This window comes from Callithrix jacchus, chromosome 4, assembly GCF_049354715.1.
Source record: "Callithrix jacchus isolate 240 chromosome 4, calJac240_pri, whole genome shotgun sequence".
Lineage (NCBI taxonomy): Eukaryota > Metazoa > Chordata > Mammalia > Primates > Cebidae > Callithrix > Callithrix jacchus.
This window is the reverse complement of record NC_133505.1, coordinates 81,159,835-81,178,324: the sequence shown is the minus strand read 5'-3', so window position 1 is coordinate 81,178,324 and position 18,490 is coordinate 81,159,835. Positions and strand designations below refer to the sequence as shown.

Here is an 18,490-nt window from a genome sequence, read left to right as displayed (position 1 = left end):
TGACTTCTATACATGCTACGATATGCATGGCCAGAAGCCACTGTGCCAAACTACCCTCAAATGTTTTTCTTGCAGTCAACAGTGAGGGAAAGGAAGAAGGTACCAGCAGGCAGGGAGGAGCAGGCAAGGAATAGAGGGGGCACAGGGAATAGTCACTGACTCTGTGGGCTCCCTCATGCACAGCTGGGGAATCTGGTTTACTTCTTTCCCCAAAGACAAAGGGTGGATGCACCCATGTAATCAGGAAGTGGGCACTAGACTGACAATCAGAACGTTGACCATCTTCTACATGCTTAATCCAAAACTATAAGCATTCATCCACCACCACAGGACATGTTAATGCATAAAAATCAGTCCCTACCCAAAGGAATTTGCATTGCAGTGAAAAAGGGACATCTTAGAACTATGCTGGGATCAAAACTATGTCTTTTTCATCTCAAAAGACTTTTTAAGGACAAGTTTCTTTTGTCCCAGACTTCTGTAAACTCCTGTGGGCTTTGGCATCACTAAGGGATGGTCTCATAATGAAGAGAGCACTGAGTTTTCTGTAAGTCTCATTTTGTTAAGCCTGAACAAAAGAGAGAATGTAGGAGTAGAAATAAATGTTAAGAACTCCAGTCCCTCCAGAATGGTCAATGAGACAGCCTTCGATGGCTGGGGATAGCAAGGACTAAGCAGCCGGCTACAGCCACTAAAGTCCAGGGCTGGGGAGACAGAATGCTAGCTGTCTTAGTGTGTTTATTGCTATAAAGGAATACCTGAGGCTGGATAATTTGTAAGAAAGGAGTTAGCTCATCTTTCCACAGGCGCCAGCATCTGCTTCTGGTGATGGCCTGAGGCTGTTTCATGGCAAAAGGCAAAGGCGAGCCAGCATGTGCAGAGATTACACAGTAAGAGAGGAGGCAGAGGAGAGGGAGCTGCCAGGCTCTTTTTAACAACCAGTGCTGGTGGGAGCTCACAGAGTAAGAACTCCCTCACCCCTCCCTCCCAAGGAGGACATAATCTACTCCTGTCCTGAGGGATCTGTCCCTATGACCCAAACACCTCCCATTAGGTCCACACTTCCAGCATTGGGGATCAAATTTTAATATGAGATTCAGAGGGCACCACTAACCATACAGGGCACACAGCAGTACAAGCTACCATTGGAGGGTGACGCTTCTGAGGAGGAGGAGGTAACTACCCCATAGTGTGTGGTAGTCAGGTGCACAAACACAGATACACAAACACCATCCTCACTCACATATTTTTCCATTCAAAGCCTTATTCCAATCTAGGGAGGAGACAGCACTAAAAACCCCAAAATATCTCACCACCATTGTTTTTGAATACAGTTAATTAACTTCTTAATTCTATGAATCTGAATATCTTATAAAACTTTGTGAACATGAAATTTTAAATATTGTTCTAAAAATAGCATGTACGGTTACAATAAAGCGTTTCTAGCATCAGTACTCCTGTACAATTTTAGTCTGGGGAAATACATACAAATTATTAAAAGAGAAATGCATATCTAAATTTTAAAACACATTAAGGGAAAATGTGCAGATGATTTTCCATCATTTTCTTTTTTTTTTTAATCTAGCAATATGACAGCGATTTTGCTCCTAATTTTTCTGTGTGGCTGGCTGATCCAGATTTTATCCTTTTGGTGGTATATTTGAGTGTAAGCTATCGGGGTGACTGACAGGTGAGCTGATAAAATGTACCTAGTACAACCAACCAGTACAACCAGCGTATCATGCTGTCTCTCAGGACCCTGGATCCAGAATGAAGATAATTACTTCAGATTCCTAGAAAACAAGAACTCAAATTCCAATTTACACAGCTCTTGGCTCTATTGCTGGTATGGACTTTTCAGATATGGAAGTCTTGGGCTGATACAACACAGTGCCCATCCTCCAGAATGTAGTAAGAGAGGTCCAAGAGACACTGATGCCCAAAATCCCTGACGATAACAGAAGGTCACTTAGACAAACACAGGAATGGCCCTGATTCAGGTTTTGATCTTTCCAGTATGTACTTGAACTCAATGATGATGGTGCAATCTGCTGAGAAAATTCTCCTTGAAAGAGAATTAAAAGGGAGAGATCTTTAACAAGAGGGAAAAAAAAGTCTGCTGCTAGAAATCCTGTATGTCAAGAATAAATACTTAGCTTTGTCTCTAGGAGAGAATCTCAAGAATCCATCCTCAGAAAATAGAGAAGGCATCCTATCATTTCTACATCTTCCCAGCCAAGATAGTCAAATATAGCAAAACTGCATTACTGGATTTCTTACCATTTCACCCTTCTCTGACCACCTTCATGGCAGACATAGATTAGAGCTAGTGGTCCGCAATACTGAAGGGTAAGAAGGTCCTTCCACCTCAAGCCCAGTGTCCTCTCAGCCTCCAAAACCACCAGCCCTACACATCCCTGCCTCCCCTAATCCTTATCAAAGAATCACCCTCAAAATGTAAAAATCATAATTGTCATAAAATAGATACCAAGTATATGTCAAAGTCCTGTTTAATTTTGAAATAAGGGAATTAGTACGATGACAAAGCTGGTTTAAAGAGAATATGGAAATTGGAATTTTAGATAGCCAAGGGACAAATGATGAAATACGTTTGGTAAATATAAAACAGAAACTACAATCATCATCAATATCCCTACGTTAATTTCTAATTTCATAGAGTTGTAAAATATCTGGACCATAATCGGTAGTAAATAGTGAGTCAAACAAAGTTACTGCTTTCGATGCATCAGCAAACTTTTTCTTAAAAAGCCAAACAGTAAATATTTTAGGCATTGAAAGCCAAAAGGCACAAGTTATCTAGGTACTTATATGCTAATTAAAAGTTAACCTTTTAAAAATTTAAAAACCATTCTTAGCTTGCATGTTATACAAAAGCAGGCAGCTGGTCGGATTGGCCCACAGGTGGTCTCTCTTTACTGGGTGGGATTGTTATATTTTAACATGACATTGAAGGTCATACAGTCAACTTTTCTCCTTATTTTCAAATATTGAATCATTTTTCTTAAACCATCACAATTACTCAAGCCTATTCCTCTTTCTGGCCTTATCTTTGCTGTTACAGAAAAATTAGACAAGTAAATGGCAATGTAATCATGATTTGGGTGCCTGTTCACTCATACATGCAGTAAACATTTATGGATTATCTGCCATGAGTCAGACACTGTGATATCCATGAGGACCAAAAGACTAATCGACTCCATCTCTGCCCCCAAGGAGAGAAAAACTAGTGAAAAAAATGGAAGCATATACAAAAAGTTATAATAGAGTCTGTAAAATACTGGAATCAGGATGTGAGCAGAAGTCTTATGAAGTTAAGAGAGCAATTAATTCTACAGAGGTGAAGGAATATCATGGCAGGCTCCACATACATTGAGCTGAGTCTTGGTGTGTGTCGGTGGTGGGCCCGGGAAGAGAAAGCGGGTGAGGTACTATTCCAGAAGATGCAGGAGGAAGATGCAGACATTTCTGGGAGTACCAGAGTTCTTCAGTTACTCCACAGTGATGACAGCTTTGTTTACAGAGTTGGGGGTGAAGGGAGAGAAGGGAGCTCGTGTTGGAAGGAAGGGAAAGCCAGGCTGAGCCAGCTCACTTAAAGCCAGGCTGTCTAAAAATGCCTGTCAAATCTGTTTGCTTCCACTTGGGTGTCCTATTTCTTCTTTTGTTTCCTATGACTTATCTTGGTCTTTTAAAATTAAACTTTAATAAAATTTTGAAAAGCTCAAAAAGTCTTCCAAGTAAGTGCTAGACAGTCCTTAAAGTATTCTAAAGTAAAAATAAAAATAAAACAGTTTATTGTTCATAGAATACTGCAACTGTGGAAAAACTTAGGAAAATATAAAATAGGTGCAAAAGGTGGTGCATGTATTAATTTGTTTTTTTAATTTTAAATGCAATAAGGCAACAATTAATAAGATCCTTGAAATATTTTTAAAGACTCCAATAATACTTGAGAGAAAACCAGTTCTAAGGAAATGGACAAAATAGATTGTCCTCTACCTATAAAGTAGGTGTCTGGAGGCCAAGGGAGAACCAGGGCTGAAAGTACACATTTGGGAAACCTCAATTGAAGCCAGAGGACAGGTTTTAAAAAATGGCCAGGAGCAACATGTAGGATGGGAGGAAGAGCTGCAAATGGAACTCTGAGTAACCCCAACATTTAATGGGGAAATAGAAAAATTACAGTAAAGGGAGTCAAGAAATAGCAGTCAGCAAGGTGGAAGACGACGTTGCAGAAAGCTGCAAAACAGAGAAGAGCAGAAGAGAGAGAAGCCCATAATTTTAGCAGCTGTGAGTGAATAGAGTAGAGGGCATATAAGTGGACAGTTCAAAGGTCATCAGAACCCTTTACAACAGCAAGCTAGTGGAACAGCAAGGGCAGAGAGGCCAGACTCCAGTGAGGCTGGAATGAAATGGAAATTGAGAACCTGGACACAGGTTGTCTACCTCTTGTTTTTACAACTTAGAGCAAGGTGCGCTCCAAAGTTAGGTTCCGACCTTTCCACAGAGACCCAGAGACTGTTGCTAACTTCCTTGAGGATTACATTTCAAAGGGATGGCCCCCAGGCCCTGGAGCATATCATTCCTGAGTTGTAAATGTGGTAAGAGGCTTTTTAAAAGATTTACATCTCAAAGGAACATAGAATTTGCAATTACAAGTTTTTTTAACTCACTGCTCTAAGAAAAAGGAGGTTGAAAACCTTGTTTGTCTTAAGTTTAGTGAAGGCGGGGATTGGTGGTTCACGCCTGTAATCTCAGCACTTTGGGAGGCAGGTGGATTGCTTGAGCCCAGGAGTTCAGGACCAACCTGGGCAACATGGTGAAACCCCTGTCTCTACACACACACAAAAAAAGCAAAAATTATCTGGGCCTGGTGGCACATGCCTGTAGTCCCAGCTACTTGCACCACTGCACTCCAGTCTGAGTGACAGAGTGAGACCCTGTCTTGAAGGGAAAAAATGTTTAATGAAGCTGAGGGGAATGTGAAGACTGTCTTGGTCAGAATAGTATTTGGTTTTCTGTTTGTTTGTTTTGTTTTGTTTTTGAGATGGAGTCTGGCTCTGTCACTAAGGCTGGAGTGCAATGGCGTAATCTCGGCTCAGTGCAACTTCCACCTCCCACGTTATAGTGATTCTCCTGTCTCAGCCTCCCAAGTAGCTGGGATTACAGGGCGCACTACCATGCCCACCTAATTTTTTTGTTTTTAGTGAAGACCGGGTTTCACCATTTTGGCCGGGCTGGTCTTGAACTCATGGCCTCAAGCGATCTGACTGCCTCAGCCTCCCAAAGTGCTGGGATTACAGGTGTGAGCCACCATGTCTAGCCCAGAATAGTATTTCTTGTCTATGCCCCAATTTTATTTTATTTACAGGCAATGCCCAATTTATTTAGTTTCATTTGTAAAATTTGAAACAAATCCCAATTAAGTCTTTCTCTTTTATTTTGCTTAATGTCAGGGTAGAAAGTAATTTGTGGTCACAATGCTGGGAGAGTGATACATTATTCCACAACAACTTTTGAACTAAGGAGAAGAGAGAATTTGGAAATTCTCATGAGGTTTTTGGTAAATATCATTCCACATTCAGATCAGCATGTGAACTCCTGGATGCATCCTCTAAATGAGGATTAGCAATCCATTAGGCCAAATAACATCTGCAGAGGTGCAGGCATGTATGAGAAGCAACTGCTGTTATTACTGTGTTAGGTGTGCCATTCACCTTTCTAAAAACCCCTGGATAAATGAACCTGTGACATAAAAAGTATAAACCAGTGTTAGAACTTTCTGTGATTTATCAACTGAAAAACTGAATAAATCACAGCTTGCTCAGTATTCTGCCAGCATCTCCAGCAACTGGAGTCATCTTTCATTTAGGCTGCTGTGAAAATTCTTCAGAAGCATGTAGGGCTTTTATGCTAGTTAGTTGTGCAGGCTGAAGATTTCAAAAATGCAAAACCACATATAACTTATTCTCTCCTTGAATTTCTAAGAAGCCTCCTCAAAAATGGGCAGCCCTCAAGGCTGGTAAATGGTAAATATTAAAATTAATTACAGTCTGACATACAGGATGCTTTCACGAAAATGTGGATCAACAAACTTCTTTTCCCTGGAAAATGCATAATTAAGACTCTGAACTGCTCTGAAAAGGTGGTATGTGTCACTTCTCACAATAATGACAATAATATTACTGTTAATTCATGACAATAATAGTTGCTATTGACACAAGTTTTAATCTTAATAACTATGCAAAGTAGATATCATTTTCCCCTACTATACAGTTGCAGAAATTGTTTCAGAAATTTGCCTTTTGCTGATCACAAAATTACTAAATGCTGCAGCTCTAGAATTCAAAGCCAGATTTCTGTGCCATCTTCAACTCTACCCTATAACCTCTTTTCAAAAAGGAATTTTATAAGCCCTCCTAACTGCGTTAGAAAGGTTGTTTATTTAGAAAAAGTGACAACAAACTTCAGTTTAATCAATCCTAAATGAATTCTGTTAGTTTCTACACTTCACCAAATGAAGTTTATCATATTTTGGCCTGGTGTTAGAATTGAAAAAAAAAAAAAATGCTTACTCTCAGAAACAAAAGTCCTGAGTGCCCAAGTATCCCCTTTATATGTACTGCTAGAGCAGCTGGAGCAGTCACAGGAAGTCTCCTTCTAGGTGGTTCTCCTCAGCCTGTTCACTCTTCATTTGCCCTCTCATCTCTTACATCGCTGGCCCTTTCTCCTGGGGTCACACTGCTGGTCCTTTGCCTCCTGAGATGCATAGCATTGCAGATTTTCTGTTTGACATCTGCCTTCACTAGAGGCCCCAGACCTGGCTGGACTGCCAGACACATTTCACCTCTCTACAGGGTTTCAGTCTGTGCCCTTGTTCCACACCCAAACACCACATGGAGCTTCCTTAAGATGCTCCTGGAGCTCTTCCACCAATCCCTTAATGCAAACCCCTTCACACAAGTCTGTGCCTTAGCCCAGCTTCAGGGCCTCCTCCCAGCTCCCCTAGGACCAGAATTATCCCTCCACTCGCTGATCCTGGGACACGTAGGCCACCACCCTAGCACCAGTCCATCCAGAACACCTCTGTTTGGCAGATAATGATAATATGGCTGAAAGCTGAGACAATTCTTCACCTTCACATCCAGGGCAAGATGTGTGAGGGTAGTGACATACCACTCACACACAAAAAAAGGATTATTGAGAGCCTACTATAATTAGTTGTGGTGGTGGTTCTTGAGAGTGGCGGAGAACTGAAATGAAACCTAATGTCTATTACATTTACTTGCCCCTTTAAACTGGAAAGAACTCCTGTTATCTTAATTCTACAAATGTGTATTAAGCTCCAAACATGTGCATGGTGCTGTGCTATGTGCTGTTTATCATTGAATATTTTCATTCTAATCTACCTTCCAGCAATAAGCCATAAGCCAAACATTTTATAACAAAATAATGAAGCAATCCACAATAACTTAAACTTATATATTTTAAGATTTCTTTGAATCACTGAATTGTATCTACATTTCTGGAGGTATCGTGAACCACCTCCATTGGCTGTAGAACATGCAGAATGGAAGATGTATATTTGAGTTGGAGGCAGATTAGTGATCTCTTGATTTAAACACTCCATTTTATGGAAGAGAAAAGTGAGAGCCAGAGATGCTAACCTATGTTCCCAAGACCACAGACAATTTCCACGGGTCAGGCCTCCCCTCCTGGGGCACTCTTCTGAGGTTCCTTCATTGATAGAACAGAAGAGCAGGTCCATTCCCTCTGAAGGTACAACTCACCCCACAACCTTCTCAGGATTTGGTGGAAGCTGTGAGGTCCCTGTCTTACATCTCAGACGAAACCTCAGTGCAGGGACATATTTATTCAAATTACTAATTGCCAAGCCCCAAGCACTATGTAAAAGTGATATTCACGCCTTAAGAAGAGAACTGTCAGACTACCAGGGCCTCATTAAGACTTCCTGGGCTCTGGGCCCTTTGCCTTCACGACTATTAATAAAAAATATTAATATTAATCAAGAATATTAAAATTATACCTTAACTTCGTGAGTACAAAAGTGAATATCATCCAGTATGGGTTGTATTAATTTTTTCATTCTTATTTTAAAGAAAACATTTTCATGGGCTCCTGAAACATGGCGGGCACTCGGGCTGTGCCTCCTGCAGATTGCTATTGATTGTGATGCGATGCCCCAGGCAAACGAATGAACGACCCTTTCACCTCCTCACCATCAACAAAACATGACCACAAAGCCTTGGTGATGAGTGGGGAAGGGGAGGACGAGGCGGCCTCGCAGTTTCCCGCAGCAGCCAGAAGGAGCGCGCAGGCGGCGGGGTTGCCCCCCTCGCCTACACAACCAAAACCTGTCACTTTGTTCAGGCGTGAAGCTTAGTCACGCTTGGCGCCAGGGCGTGGCAGCTCGGGAAGCGACAGGTCCGCCTGCCTCTGGACTCTAGAGTCGTAGCTCTGCCTTTTTGAAGCGGGAAAAGGTGATCCAGGAGTTTCCACACATTACCCCGGCCGGGCAGGCCCGATCTGCCGCTGTAATCACGGAGTAATAATGGCTCTATCAGCGGTTCCCTGGAGCTGCTCCTGCTACCGCGTGAATTCCTTGCAGACCTCGCTTCCCTCCTCCAACGCGCAAGCCACAGTGGTTTTTAAGAAGTCAGAAATCAGCTGCGGTGCCTAAAATGTCATTCCCGAAGTTTACTCTGGCTTCTTTTGCTATTGAGCGCCATCTAGCGAGAAATAGGTTTTATCGCACTGGAAAAAATGTCCACGAAAGAGAACCAGCCTCAGCCTGGCCAGTCCAGGTGAAGCCTGAATTTTACAGGCAACCTGAGCTGAAACCTTGCTTGCCCTTGGACGGGATCCAGTCAAAAGAAATGTTTCGCTTTCTGCCTAACATGTGAGTAAGATGGAACAGCGCAAAAGAAGGAGATGATGAAATGATAAAGGTTAGGGAGGTAAACACTCAGTACACACCCAGTAGGACATGCGGCAAGAGCAGGACAAGGTTGAGGGGCAGAGCAGGGCTCAGGGGGAGCAGTCGCCGACGGCACAATCTTGAGTTGGAGAAAAGGGAGTGTTTGTCAGGCCTGCAAATAGGCTTTCCTATTGCTGGACCCTCTGAAGTCGGGCAACAAGGGAAAGCCTATTTTCAAGTCTGACAAACATGAGTACACTTGGGACCAGAAACAAGAGGCTTGAAAAAGAGGAAGTCTTGGACCCCCAGGGACCTATGATCTCCATGAATTTATAAACTTTTTATTAACAAGGACCATGATGTTTTTTAACTTTAAAATGCCTCAAGGTCTTCCCTGCAGGCAGGGGACATTCATTGAAATGCTTTTTGATCACACAATGGAGAGAGCTGGGAAACTTCCTCAGTCACCAATTGGGATTGCTTCTGAGTACCTTTGAAATGCACACAGAAGACATTATATAAGCAAATCCAGGGAGAAACTGATACATCCAATGCGCTTACACTGTAAATCTCTGAATGATACAAATATTTCCAAGCCCTACATGGCAGCTTACTTATTTCAAGCCATGTTCATTGCTGTCATATTAAAAAAGGGGGAAAAAATGGAGCCACTGTAGTGTCAGACTGTACTTTCTACAAGAAACATTCTGCCTCATGAAAGGGTGGAGCAGACAATGGATTTGAGCTTCTGTTTAGTTAGGGGAGCCTTTATTCAAAGGAAAGCATTCATAGAAGTCTGATACCTCTGCCAGTGGGATGGCAATGCAGGTGTGGAAGGGGGCCTCTCACTCTCTTTCCCTCATCCCTTATGAGCCCCTTGCAGTCCTGAGGTGTCTCCTGGAAACCCCATATTTGAAAACCTCTAGAATGATTTAAAAAGCCAAACATTGTAAACAGCCAGATAGGAATGTTAATCTTGGATCATACTTACTAGCTAAAACGAGCTTCAGTTTTCTCACCGATGAACATGATGTCAGCAATATCCATATGGATTTGAGAGGCTGCTGTGAATATTATTGAAGACACACATTAAAAGTGAAGTGCCTAGGACAGTGCCAAACACATAATTGCCCTCGATAAGTGTGAGCTCCCTGTTTATATAAATAACTGCCCTTTCCACTGAAGCTGGAGGTTCAAGGTCATGATCCCCGAGGACACTCCGGGGACGCTCCAGGGACAAGGCCTGAAATGCAATGACATGGCTATTCTAACTATAGCCAGAATCTACTGGGATGCTAGTAGACTAGACCCAGACCTCTGCATGCCAAGCTAGACCTGGACCTTCCCACCAACTGCTAAGGAGCAGGCACTGACGCTGCTCAGCTTGCTGAGGTCAAGTGCCCTGGACTGCCTCTGTGGAGAGACTGTCAAATTTGCTGTGCAGAAGAGCTATCCTCATGGAATAGAAAACTAAGTCATTTTGCTAGCAAGCAATTATAGTAAGCCCAGAGGATGCCCCAAACCATACTAGGTATATATTGAATTCACCATGGTGAATTCTCTCTGTAGCGCCAACCATAAAAATAAATGGGTTGAAGGGAACTTAAACAAATCCAGCCAGCAAAGGCAGTTATAGACCAATTCGTCCAAAGACCAGTCATGAAGATTTCACTTCCTTAGACCCACACACAATTTGATCATGACTTGAAAATATTCTTCTAGACAACAGCATCTACTTTTTTCTCCCTAATCTATTGATCTCAAGTCTCTTTCAAAGCTTTTGACCATGTTCAGAGCAGAACATTTTCAGTTGTTGCAGCATAGCAAAGAGATTATTATTATTGATCAAATCGGTAGCAAAGAGTAGGAAGTTCAAACTAATTTGTCTTGTACACATGCTCTGGGATGTGTTAAGGAAGAGAACGAGACCAGGAATGGTAGCTTATGCCTGTAATCCCAGCACTTTTGGGGGCCACCGTGGGCAGATCACCTGAGGTCAGACGTTTGATACCAGCCTGGCCAACATGGTGAAACCTGTCTCTAGTAAGAATACAAAAATTAGTGGGACGTGGTAGCAGGTGCCTGTAGTCCCAGCTACTCAGCAGGCTGAGTCAGGAGAATCACTGAACCCAGGAGGTGGAAGTTGCAGTGAGCAGAGATGGCACCATTGCAGTCCAGCCTGGGCAATGAGAGGTGTGGAGGGGGACTCCACTTCAAAAAAAAATAATAAAGGAAGAGACAACTATTGGTATGGCCTACCCATGAATAAGTTCATTATTCTAAGGAAAATAACGAGAGGCTGCTTTAGGATATGGCAACTACAGAAAATGAAAACATAGGGAAAATTTTGCTTACAAAAGTTCTACCATTTAAACTCTCATTCATCTACATAGAGCCAATCTTTCCTATCCCTTCCATGGCTCTTCCTCCCTGGAATCAGCCCACATCCGGTCCTCAGTCTTTGCCTAAAGCCTAAAGTTTTAGCGGTTCCTTGAAAAATGACGAAGAGGGTTATCAAAATACCTAGGGAAAACATTTTTAAGATAATAAGAGTGGAAACAGTGTGAGTTGCTTTACAAATTTGTGTTATAAAGTCTCTCATTTTGACTCTAATTCTAATTGCCTTCACTTGCTGTATTAGCAAAGTGGACCAATATATTAGCAAAGTGGTCCAATAGCTTCCCCTTGGGGCTGTGCCCTTCCCTGGAACTTCTCACCCAGCCCACAAAGGGAGGGCGGTGAGACCAGTCAGAGGACTTCAGCACAGACATGCCCTTGGCAGCAACACTGACTCTCAGCTTCCTTATCTGTAAAGTGAATGAATTAGTCAAGAACGTCTCTAAAATGCCTTCTAGCTCTCAAAATTCTACCTGAAATGTAAAATTTTATATCTTGATAAAAATGAACATTAAAACAATCAGCTGGTCTGAAATTCTTAGAGCTGAAGGTTTTGAAAGGCTAAGTCAATATTTGTTGAATGAATGGAGGTTGTCTTCGTCGTCTTGTACCCATGAAGAAATACACAGCAAACAAAACCTAAGCTTGGCTATTTAAAGTTTCCTACTTCTTCTCTGTAGACTGGTCCTGAATAAATAACGTGGGGAAAGCAAGCAATTTATAAACTGGTCGAAATTGTTCTTCAGTTATACCCAATTCTGGGCCCCCAGATTTGGATAAATCTGTTTTTCCAGTGTTGCCTATTATGCACTTTACTGATGCATAAATCATTCCTGGCTGCGCTGAAGGAAATTATGGTAAAATATGACTATTTATTATCATAAGGAAACTCTTTTGGTTATCCTACATCTCCTGTTACTCTAGAAGGACGGAATTTGTACGCTCAGTCAGCCTTCCAAGTTAAATCTATTTCTCCACTGCAGAGAGAAGGAAATGGAACCTCTGACTACTTTCTCCCGGCTTCTATTTCCAAGGCCACAGTCCTGAGTGTAAAGTTGCTGACAGCTGTTATTTACTAAATCAAGTCCTAGATGTGAAATCACCTGGGTTGTCAATGTGAATTTGAGTTATTTCCTAATCAGCGATAAGGATCCCTAAACATGACCAGCTTTAGGAACTGTGAGGAAGGGAAAGCCGGGTTCTAGTGTCCATAAGGGACCCACAAGCTTCAGAGAAATACAACTTCACAGGAAGACTTGGCAGGTCTACCTTGATGGCAGATTCAAAAGCATGTTTTCAAGTACCTGCTCTTGCTGAAACATTTGGCTGGTCGCACGGATCTCCCTCACTTTAACGCCTTTTTACCACTGAAGCTCTCGCCTCTACCTATCCCTACACAGCGTTTCTGTGGTCAGTTTGGCAAAGCAGCTGAATACATTCTCAGCTCAAAGATTCACAATAGAAATTAGCTTATTAACGACCCTAAGAAGTTTAAAATTAAAAAGAGAAGGGGTTGGGCTTGGAAGAAGAAAGAACAAGACTAAAGAGGAAAATTAGATTTATTTCACATAGCATTTTAAAAACCTTAGTCACTGAACTTTTTTAGTATAAAATTTATCAAATCCTGCTGAATTAGAGTACAGCAAATGTTCCCTCTAGGGAAATATTGGACCAGATTATATCTAGTCATCCTAATTCTAAAAATTCTAAGTTCTACTATAAAGTACAATTATCATAGCCTTCCCTTGCTCAAAAATCCTCCATAGCTCCTACCTGCCTATAAAGTCCAGATTCCTTAGCACTGCATTTAGATACTGGTCTTAACTTACCTTTCTAGTCTTAGTTCCCTTCCTTTTCATCCACAAGTCTTTGCTCCTTCCTGAGTTCCCTCTGCTCTCTCTTCCCATTTCTGTTGCTTTCCGGGTTCTGTGGCTCTGCTCCCGCTGCTGCCTCCAATTGGAATGCCTTTCCTAGTCTTTCTATGGAAAAATGCAACCCACTCTAAATACTCACTTCAAAGCAATCCCCTCCATGATGCTCTCTTCTCCAAACGTATCTTCCTGAGAGCTTATTTAAAGCTCTGTGCTGGTGGCCAGGTGTGGTGGCTCATGCCTGTAATCCCAGCACTTTGGGAGGCTGAGGGGGGCAGATCGCCTGAGGTCAAGGGTTCAAGAGCAGCCTGGAAAAACCTCATCTCTACTAAAAATACAAAAATTAGTTGGGCATGGTGGTAGGTACCTGTAATCCCAGCTACTTGGGAGGCTGGGGCAGGAGAATCACTTGAACCTGGGAGACAAAGGTTGCAGTAAGCCAAGATTGTACCACTGCACTCTAGCCTGGGTGACAGAGCAAAACTCTATTCTCAAAAAATAAAATAAAGTTCTGTTCTGGATAAGATATTGGGTTTCTTGTGTAGAATTTTCTGTATCCATTACTTACTTCTCCAAATTCCTTGGAAGAATGGCTTTACTGTTGCCTGCTCCCTCGTTCTTTGCACATAATAGGTGTTTGGTGAAAGAATAATCTGAAAAGTAAATGGCTGCTGTGATCAATCAGGAAACCTTCCTGGTCAGAAACAACTGCAGTCTGATGACAAGAGACCTGTTCTGCTTCTGCCATCGGCTCTTGGGGACTCTGGCCAGTTGCTTCTCTACTGAGCTGCTTAAAGTGCTCAGCTCTATAAGGATAAGAAAAGGCAGACAGGGGCCAGTGGCCTTCCAGAGCTAGATATCTGAGATTCTCTTGATTTCTAATCCGCTTTCCAAAGAATTGGAGACAACCCTATAGAATTAGAAGCAGAGTAAAATAGAATAACTAAGGACAAGAAAGAAGAGAATCTAAATTTTAATAAGGAAGAAATAATCCAAAAGAATGAATCTCTAACATTAGGGCCTTGCAAGAGAGTCAGAGAAATTTATTTTTAAAATCAGGAAATCATCCTGAGTTCTCAAAACTGTTCACATAAATGACTTGACTGCTTTATAAATGCTTACTTAAAAAAAAGCTAAGTAACAAAACATACCTAATTCTCTAATGCAGTAGTTTTCAAAATGTTGCTCCCCAGACCAGATGCATCAGCATCACCTGGAACCGTTTTAGAAACTGAACTTCTCAGTCCCCATTCCCCGCCACCTGCGCAGGAACGCTGAGTGTGGGGCTCTGGAATCCATTTTAACCAGGTCTCCAGATGATTTTGATGCATGCTAAAAGTTGTAAATAATTATATTTGGAGCTAAATATAATAACACTGTGTTTACAAATTCAGTTTTCTAAGATACAGAGTGTGGTTCTCTTTTCCCTCCCGTTTCTTTTCGCTACAACTGTGCAACCCACTCCAAAATGAGGTGATATCAAATGTATCTGGTCTCTTGCCTTTGACTGCTGCCAGTTCCACTGCTTAGATATTCATACATTCGTTAAAATCTGCCCCATTTTTTACAGCTGATCAAGCAGATCCCTGCAAGTTCCTGGCCTGCGGCGAATTTGCCCAGTGTGTAAAGAACGAGTGGACTGAGGAAGCAGAGTGTCGCTGCAAAGCAGGATATGAGAGCCAGGGGGCGCTGGACGGTCTAAACCCTGGCCTCTGTGGCCCTGGCACAAAGGAGTGTGAGGTCCTGCAGGGAAAGGGAGCTCCATGCAGGTGGGTCAAGCACGCTAACTCACAGATCCGAGAACTCATTACTCACATTTCTGAGAAACCCATCATTAGAGTAAATTCATATGGTTCTTTCAATCCATGGTTTTTAAACTTTAGTGAGCATCGGAATCACCCAGGAAAAGGCCTGTTAAAACAACAGGGCTTCACCTTGCTATGCCCTGTTTCTAATTCAGTAGGTCTGGGTGAGGCTCAGGTAAGGCTGATGCTGCTGGTCCTAGGACCCCACTTTGAGAACCCTGCTCTAGGCTTCCCAGCAATATTTTCTTAAGACCAATAGGGAAGAAAAAAAGAACCCGTATCAGCTTTAAAAGACGGAATACTTGGTCTACTACCTTAACTGGGGATGTATTTGTGCATAAAATTTGATCTTTCCCCTGATAGCAAACATAAGAGCTTTCATCATTAAGAAAGCTGGGAAATGTAGAAAATTATGAGAAAAAAATAAAAATCCTGTTAATTCAACACATTATTCTTTTGGCATTCATGTTTATATAAAATTGAAAAACAGTTAATTCAACACATTAACTGTTGTCTTTTGGTGTTTATGTTTATATAAAATTGATTTATGTGTAATTTTCTAAAGCACAATAGAATCTAAATTTCTTGTCTGATAGTCTCTTTTTTTTTAACTTAGAATGTTTCTCCATATCATGAAATATTTTTTGTAGGCTCATTTCTGGTGATTACATAACTGTCCATTCTCTCAATGTGTTAGGATGTGTTTAGTCACTCCTTTATTTCCAGACAGAAAGGTTAAGAGAAGCTTTTTAGAAGGAGGAAAAGGAGGCAAGATACAAACGCCTCTCTGTTCAGGAACCAGAATTTAGAGTGTTACGAAGGTGGCCTTATGAACAAAAAGGGAGCGGGAAAGTTTCTATATCACGCAACCTGTGCTACAAAGGATGAGCATCCACATGTATTAATAAAGACAAACATCCTAATGTTCAAACGCGCAGCTACAGGTGCAAGTCGTAGAAGAAATCCATATGACCAATAAAATAATAGTGAATCTCACTATCATCAGGGAAATCCAAAAACAATAAGGAGACAGCATCTGAATTTGGCAAAAGAGGATCGATGATACTCAGTGTGGGAATATGAAGGAAAGCTAGTTCCATCAAGCATTGTTGATGGATGTACAGATTGGAAAAGGCTTTTTTCAAAATAAATTTGTTATTATCTATAAAATTTTAAATTTGACTCAGGTACTCTACTTTTAGATAATTATTTCTACAAAAATAGTTGCACCTGTGCACCAAGATACGCTTACAAAAATGTTCACAGCATTACTGCTTTGAGTCGTGAAACAAACCATTCCCATCAATAGGGAAATGGTTCATCTAGAACACAGTGCATTAATTACTATGAAACAGCAGCTGAAGGCAAATAATGTATATAAGTCTACTGGAGCTTCCATAGAGAGAAAAACAACATATTAAATGAGAAGCAAATGGCAGCATAAAGGATCCTGTACATGTACTAAATTAATAACAATACTGTACGTTAAGTATATTAGGTTTGACCATATGGCATTGTCATTTTGTCACAAATCATCAAATATTGGCAGTTTTGTATGATGCGATCTAACATGTAAGTAAATTCATGGCAAAAATGTAGAACAGATACACAAATATCCTTCCAGTTAACAATGGAATGGAGCAAAACTGAGGTCTGGGTTTTTTAATGATGAGAATATGTTAATGTAACACTTGTGTAAATTTTTTTTAGGCTAGTCAAGTGCAATAGTAAGAAGAGGGAAGGAAATAGAACAAGCATTTCCATCTGCAATTGAGTGTAAACAGTCAACTGAGAGAACTCACTACATTCGGAGCAGCCAGTGTGTGCAATTTCAAAGAAAGGTTGAGGAGTGGGAAGGGCCAGCGAATAGGGGTGGATTAAAGTGAATAAGGAGAGGGTTTTGTGTGGCTTTTGTGAACAGGAATGTATTCCGTTTTTATTTTAATCAGCCTTAGTTATTTTAGATGGCTGTACAATTTGTAATTTTAAACATTTCTCTTTCTTTAATGAGAAAAATCATTTTAGTTCTAGCTTGTCATGCATGAGATCAATAAAGCAAGGCATCAGGTGATCTGGAAATAAACATCTCTTGAAAAGGTTGGTGGTGCTCTACTTCCTCCACCTGTGCCTGTCTCTGGGGCATAATATGGACTTGAGGGATTCACATACATTGGAAAACTGACGCTCCTTCGACTAATGGAATGAAATGAATGTTTTTGAGCACCATGTGCCAGGCACCCTATTGAGAGGAAGAGGGATAGGGAGAAAGGGAGGGAGCGAGGGAAAGATGTGTAATTTCTTCAGGAAGAAGAAAGAAACTCCCATGTCACCCCAATTTTGCCCTTTTCAACTTCGTGAATATTCCTTTTTAAATGTTAAGTATTAACCTCTGATATGCTCAGCATGAGGACAAACCCCTGTTGCCCCTATGAGCTACTTCAGACAGACTGTCAGTGAAGAAACAGGACCACGGCAGTGCTCTGAGGGTCCCTCGTGCGTCTCCGTGACCTGCTCCTCCTCCCATCAGTTTTTTCAGTTCTTCCCAAGATGCCATTATTTATGTGATGAAATTTATTTATATAAGGATTAGCTGACCAATTAAAACCCAGTCAACATAGACTAGACACTGGTTAAAATTAGAGGCTTTAGGGTTACGCCCAAATGTAAGACTCTGCCTCTAACTAGGTATGACTTTAAGCCACTTCCCCACCCCCTGACCTTAAGCTTCACATTTCTCATCTATCTAATGGGAATAACAGGAATAAATTCATGGTTTTTGGTAATGAATAAGTTAGATGCCCCTCAGTGTAAGCTACTCAACTACTAACATTATTGGAGCTGTTTCTCCCCAACAAAGGGCAGCCCTGTAAGGAAAAACTCAGATTCCCTACCTGGCACTTAAACCTAAACTCAGACACAAATCCACGAGAACACCAAGTGCTGCACCTTTGAAAACAGCGTTGTCTAAAGAGCTGTAAATTTAGCTGCATTTTTGTTTTTCCACCTGAAAGTGACAGGGAAATGATACCGAGAGCAAGTGCCCTCCTGAGAAGACTACCACTGACACACGAAGAGCAGGCACCATTGCTCAGTTACTTGTTTCTGATTACATTTTCACCTTTATTTTTCCTTCTACTCTTTCCTCTATAGGATATTTACAACTATACTCCATACATTTTTACATTTCCCTCAATTTTAGATGTTGTATTTATAGATTCTGTTGTACTAGGAACTTACTTGAAACTTCTTTTTTGGTGTAATGAGTTAGGCTTTTATTACAATTATCAGTATACATATAAAAATCTAAGTCTAACAGTAGATTGTGACTTTTCCTTTTCAGGTTTTTACATTTTCACTTTTGTCCTTTAATTTAATAGGCCTAATGTGCTTTCTGTGACATTACTTATAACAATGAAAATTGTTTCTAAATATAGGGGACAGTTTCAGTAATGATGGTACAA

At 41.2% G+C, this 18,490-nt stretch overlaps 1 protein-coding gene across 2 annotated transcripts in view; it reads left to right on the top strand.

The window, feature by feature from the left end:
* The window catches only part of IMPG1 (interphotoreceptor matrix proteoglycan 1), a 174,224-nt gene that overhangs the window by 151,295 nt on the left and 4,439 nt on the right, over positions 1-18,490 (top strand). For both annotated transcript variants that reach the window (XM_017971221.4, XM_008994700.5), the window contains one exon: positions 14,795-14,993. In XM_017971221.4, coding sequence (XP_017826710.1) covers positions 14,795-14,993 — 199 coding nt within the window. The remainder of the gene's footprint in view (positions 1-14,794; positions 14,994-18,490) is intronic.